This window comes from Dreissena polymorpha, chromosome 1 (assembly GCF_020536995.1).
Source record: "Dreissena polymorpha isolate Duluth1 chromosome 1, UMN_Dpol_1.0, whole genome shotgun sequence".
NCBI lineage: Eukaryota > Metazoa > Mollusca > Bivalvia > Myida > Dreissenidae > Dreissena > Dreissena polymorpha.
Window position 1 is genome coordinate 19,417,936 of NC_068355.1, and position 6,574 is coordinate 19,424,509.

Sequence of the window (6,574 nt, forward strand, 5' to 3'; positions counted from 1 at the left end):
GACTGACAATCTGATTAGCCTTTCTGACTGTCAGTGATGGATGTATCACCTACCAAGATAACAATCTACATCAGTTAAACCTTTCCTTCTCAGAAGTCAAGCAAAGTGAAAATGGCTCTGAACTAACAGCATAAAACCAGAACTGCCTGCGAGTAACTCGCAGTCTGTTCAAGTTTTATGCTGTTTGCTGCTCATCAGTATCTAAGGGTTGGAAATGAAGCCATTACAATTTAATCTAGTAAGAAAGGTCTTTAATAAAATGTAACCTTCTGAGGGACTACAAAAATGCGTCAAACCACGTTTGTAAGTGGTATAGGGTTAACATGTAGTTTCTCAAACCACGTTTGTTAGTGGTATAGGGTTAACATGTAGTTTCTCAAACCACGTTTGTTAGTGGTATAGGGTTAACATGTAGTTTCTCAAACCACGTTTGTAAGTGGTATAGGGTTAACATGTAGTTTCTCACATGCACCTATAAGTGGTATAGGGTTAACATGTAGTTTCTCACATGCACCTATTTATTCCAGTTGGCTGGCCAGAACATCTCAACCAGCCAGACATACATGTAACATATAAGAGGAAGATAACAGTATAAAGTTTCCCAGTAATATGTGTTCTCACAATAGCTGCCAAGACATTGTTGTGCAGGCATAATTATGAGAGTTGTTTTCACATCACTTATCACAAGTATTGTACAATCTAGAAAAAGAAACTAAAATGAACATTCTTTTGGTGCTTTTCTCCGAAAAAACTTTGCTTTTCATAATGTTCACTTTGTTATACTTAAGTTTTTATATAATACGCACTTTCCAAGCTATTCTCTTAACAAGTGATTTAAAAAAAAAATGTTACTGCATTTGAAACTGTTCATGTACCCATGGATCATTTCTAATCACAAAACTGCTTATAAAAAATTGTTGAAATAGCATGTTTTATTCTACGTTTGAAGCAGAATCTGAAAACAAATGATAATGTACAAATTTAAACAAGAGGGTCAGAAAGGCCCAAAGTCGCTCACCTGAGATAACAAGATATTATTGGGACAAATCTTCTGACCAAGTTTCATGAAGATCAGAAAATAAACCTCTAGAGTGTTAACAAGGTTTTACTATAGCCATATAAGGAAAAATGACACGCCCCCTGGCGGCCATGTTTTTCGACCAACCGACATCATTTTCGAGCTTGTCCAAGATATCATTGGGATGAATCTTCTGATCAAGTTTCATGAGGATCGGACAATAAATGTGGCCTCTAGAGTGTTAACAAGATCTTACTATAGCCATATATAGCCATATAAGGAAAAATGCCCCGCCCTTTGGCAGCCATGTTTTTTAAGCAAACGTAACCATTTTCAAACTCATCCAAGATATCATTGAGACCAATCTTCTGACCAAATTTCATGAAGATTGGACAATAAATGTGGCCTCTAGAGAGTTAACAAGTCAAATGTTGGCGCCGCACGACGGACGACAGACAAAAGGCGATCACAAAAGCTCACCATGATCACAACCCCAACATAATTAATTATCCAATAAAATATCTTAACACTTACTGTAATCGCAGTCCAGCAAAAAAGATTATACCTCATTAACATAATTACATGTATCAAGTTCTAACTTGCCCATGATAACATGTATGAATAATAATTAGACATGTTACTACAAGTTAACATCGCAAAGAGTAAAACAAATATATATTGGTATTTTTTAGCCAATTATAATTGTTAAATATAAACTTTGTTATAAAAGAATTAATTTCCTTCTAAATATATGCAATTCATATTTTGTACGAGACTTTCGTTAAAACTAACTGACAATATTTGTGTATAACAAGAGCGCCAAAGGATCTAAGGTGCTCACCTAAGAGCCTAAGGAAAGAAATAGTACTTAGAAGGAAGTGTTCACTGGGTTTTACAAAAAGACTACTCCAACACCTGGAAGCCATGTTTTTGAATAAACCACAATCATTTTTGAGCTCCAGATACTGTATCAAAATAGCACAATTGTTTTTAAATATAATTTTAGAAAGTTTCGAGTAACAAGTTTCATAATTATTGGGTTACAAATGTGATTTCTAGAGTGTTCAAATGGTTTTACTATAGCAAGAGGAAAACTGCCCTGCCTGATGGAGGCTTTGTTTTCTGAAAGAACTGAAATCTTATCTCACCCTGCAGAGTAGGAATTAAAGCAAATGTTTAAACTAAGTTTCAAGGAAATTGGAAAAACAATGTGGCCTCTAGAGTGCTCACAAGCTTTTTATAATTTGACATAGACTTCTATGTTGTTATCGATGCGATCAACTTTAATACTAACGCAAACAAGATATCATTGGGGCAAATGTTCTGATAAGGTTTTGTGAACATGTGGAAGTAAATGCAGCTTTTAGAGTATTTTTCAGGCTTTTTCTTTTATTTAACATAGTAACAGAGTTTCTGTCTGTCTATAAAGAGAAAGATGATTTGATCAATATTGGTAAACATTGGGCAATCAATTTGACATTGAAACCTTGTTTTTTTTTCTATGAACTCTTGAGAAACAGCATTGGAGCAAATATTCAGTTGGCAATAAATATTATTCCAAGAGTGTTCACAAGCTTTTTCTTTCATTTGACATTTTGACCTAGATTTTATACCTTGCGCCTCAGTTTCTGAGTCAATCAGGATATACATGTAATCGGGGAAAAAGTTCTAACCAAGTTTTATGAAGATAGGGCAATAAATGCGCCTTCTCGAGTGTTCACAAGGCAAATGTTGACCTTGCACAACAAACTATGGACCACAAAAGCTCACCATGACCGTGTTGTGCTCAGGTAAGCTAAAACTCAGCCAATACATAACATTTGGTAGACAGCGCTATGTATTTTGATGATGGCATTTAAGTGTCTGACCCAGCATCCTGCCTAAAAAAAAGGTTCTTTGTAGGTCTGGGTACTGGATTGCATCATGCTATCCAACTTGACTGTGGCTCATTCACAAAGAATTAATTTGTTTGAAGGCGCAAATTTTACGAAGCTTTGACCATACTGGTAAATGTGACTTCCTAATTGTAAACAAGGTTTTATTATATCCATATAAGGAAAAATGACCCCCCTGATGGCCATGTTTATCAATAGACTGGAACCATTTTTGAACTCCTTCAAGATATCATTTAAACAAATGGTCTGACCAAGTTCCAAGATTGGAACATAAATGTGTCTTCTAGAGTGTTAACAAGGTTTAACTAAAGCATATAAGGAAAATTACCCCGCCCCCTGGTGGCCATGTTTTTCAATCAACCAGAACCATTTTCAAACTCGTCCAAGATATCATTAGGTCAAGTTACATGAAGATCGGACAGCAGGCTTTTTCCGCTCCATTTTGGGAAAACGCCACACTGGAATTTTGGGAATTTCGCGTCGTGAAAACGCCCATTTTGGGAAAAAAAATAATCGCAAAATTGGCTCAATTGGGAAAAATTATCGCATGTAAATTATTTAAAACAGTGTTTCTTATATTTCAAAGAAGCCGTTAACTGGTAAATAACGACTATTTTGATAACTTATTATTAAAATTTTACAAAATATAATGAACATGTGTGATTAGTGCAGGTTTTTTAATCTGAATTTGGGGAAAAGGCTTGGCCTTTTTGAGGTGAAAAAAATCGCGGGAAGCGCCGGATTTTGAGGAAAAAAAGTTAAGTCTTAAATAATCATTAACATATTTTACAGTTCTTAAAACAAATTCAAGGCAACAGATAATTTAATTATGCAATACTTTCTATTTTCCACACCAGATCAGGTCAACTTATATATTTAAAGGGTAAAAAAAAAAAACAAAAAAAAAACATTTTTTTTTTTTTTTTTTTTTTGAATTGGGAATTTTTTTTTTCAATTGGGAAAAAAACAACCAGATTTGCATTGGGAATGGGGCCGAATTTCGGACCCGTGGCATAGGGCGGAAAAAGCCTGGACAGTAAATGTGGCCTCTTGAGTATTAACTATAGCCATATGAAGAAAACTTCCCTGCCTCCTAGAAGTCATGTTTTTCAACCAACCAGAACCATTAAAAAAATCTCGTCGAAGATATGATTGGGACAAATTTCTGAACAAGTTTCATGAAGATTGGACAATAAACATGGCCCTTAACAATGCAAATGTTGACACCGCACAAAGGACAAAATGTGATCATAAAAGCACATGGTGAGCTAAAAATACTTAAAGGCAATTTAAACCCTTTTGTCTTAAACTTTACATTGACCATGAATTAAAACCATGCTTCATAACTGGAGTAATAAACTCGAGCAAAAAACTTTATATTAGGCCATGAATGCATGGTCACATGATAAAGACTCTAATCCTGTTTGTATGCCATACTACAGAACACAGCAAATTGTGCAAAAGCAAACTCTTACCGCTGGACATGGAAGTTCTGTGATAAACCATGTTATAGTATCGAGGTCTTGGTACTGGTTTTTCACGACCAGACATGGTTCTCTCCATGGCAACGTCAGAAGTACAGCAGCATCATCCAACAACACTGCAAAACATAATATTTATTATGATTGTCATGAAAAATTAGGGACTGTGTTCACCAACCGATTCTTAGACTTAAGTCTTAACACAGAGAGTTTTCTGTATGTTAAGTTAACTGAGTGGTTAATATGTGCGCTTCTCACATAGGCAACCAGTGTTCAGTTCTGGCCGCATGTGAGCTTGGTTTGTGGTTTATACCATACAAGACAGGTGAGGTTACCTCCAGTTACTCTAGCTTACTCCCATCAGCACAAAACCACACAAAAACTGATTATCTTTCACTTCAAAACGAAATAGATAGTATTCATACACACAAGAACTTGCTTTAAACTATTTTTAACTGTTTTGTTTAATTAAAGTAATACGATTACATATGGCATGGAATCTAACATATCTTACTACTAAATTTTTTATTTAAAACAATTTATTTATGACAAAAGCAACTTGTTTGTGTTATCTTCAAACAAAAACCAGTTGCTTAAGGTCCAAGAATTCCGATGATACTGACCCTTATTGCTGAAGACATATTCAGGTAAAGTGCTAGTTTGCACTTGACTTGCCAGTTAATTGGCATTTGAGCTGACAAGAATACAAATTATCCAGCTTTGTTTGGGTATAAAATGGTCACAGATGTCAATAATAATTTATTAATAATAGCATTTAACCAACTAGGCTATGCTGCTCATTCCAAAATAAACATTTGCGCTTTTAAGTTGTAGTCCTTTACAATTAGTTTTTTTTTCTGCAATTCAAACAGATTATAACAATTTTAAGACAGGAACAACTGTTAAAACCCAAAATCAAAGAAAATGCGCCAAGTCTTAGAAAATGTTCAGAGACATAGCACATAAATAGTTCCAGGCTTAGGACTCATGTCATATGAAGAAAGGTTAAAACTGTTAAACCTGCCAACCCTATATTACAGACGAAAATGTTTTGACATTATTCAGCTCTTTAAAATTGTACATCATCGTAACATGGATACGAAAAGGTGGACATTGACAAACTCTTAACTTTCAACGACAACATCACCAGTAGTGCGTTCAGTTACAGCAAACATTCGCCAATGATCTTTTGTTTCCGATTCGGTCTTATTGAATGATAGGTTTTGCTAGCGAACTACCTCCAGAGAGGGTTTGCAAACTATAGCGAATGTTTGCTGTAACTAAACGCACTACACTTTCGTTTCGCTAGCAAACTACCTCCCGAGCCAGTTCGTGGCGAACCTAGCATTCAATAGCGAACGTTTGGGAACTTTAGCGAACATTCGCTGTAACTGAACGCACTAAGGGGGTCATATATATCAGATTTTTTAAGTTCAGTGCAATAAATAGTTCCGTTTAAAGTCATTCCCACACTAGTTAATAAATTACTGGAACAAATTGCCAGAATATTTTGTTATGACTCCATTAAAACTCGATAAATTGTGGTATCCAGACAGATTCTCTCTGGAAGAAGTTTATTTAGTCCCCGAAGCGGTATCAAAAAACTGATTACATTAGGGAGCATAACAAGCTAGATAACTAGCTTTCAACAGCTCCAAGATCTTTGTAAGTATCGTAAGTAAATAACTTCCTGTATCATTATTGGAAAACATGGTAAACAATTGAATTTACTTTAAACAGAATAACATAAAACGTCTCTGTTTAACAATTTACGTTAACTGTAAAGTAAAAAATTGATATCCCAATATGAAATTCGAACAGGCAAATTTATTGCAATTTCGATATAACTGTACTCTGTGTATATCGAACAATGACATGAAAGTCTTAGTTTTACATCACTGCTAGCATTGAGTCACTCGATAAGAATTGGGATTTCTCGGGGACCGGGATTTCTCCGTTATTTTATCAACAAAACAGATATCTGTGTACTGTGGGTAATACCAGTCCACCGTTTAGTTCACTTGTTTAATTTTCAGGCAATGAAACTAACCTGCTGAACGAATTTCTTTGAATCGTTGAGATTATTATTGTTAACCAACAGCATTAGTCAGAGCACTCATGAGTAAACAATACAGCGATCAATATCGAACTCAACCAAATGAGTTTTTAAGTTGCTTCCC

General features: G+C 35.1%; 1 protein-coding gene across 2 annotated transcripts in view; it reads right to left on the bottom strand.

Annotated features, from left to right (window-relative positions):
* The window catches only part of LOC127873182 (N-chimaerin-like), a 60,035-nt gene extending 53,465 nt beyond the window's left edge, over positions 1-6,570 (bottom strand). Inside the window, exons 1-2 of one of the 2 annotated variants that reach the window (XM_052416915.1) lie at positions 6,445-6,570; positions 4,389-4,513 (exon numbers count right to left, since the gene is read on the bottom strand). In XM_052416915.1, the coding sequence (XP_052272875.1) occupies positions 4,389-4,476 (88 nt within the window). In that variant the 5' untranslated portion in view covers positions 4,477-4,513; positions 6,445-6,570. Of the gene's footprint in view, positions 1-4,388; positions 4,514-5,017; positions 5,033-6,444 lie in introns of those variants that run through there. The other variant, XM_052416921.1, reaches the window with a different exon arrangement.
* Between the last annotated feature and the right edge of the window lie 4 nt (positions 6,571-6,574).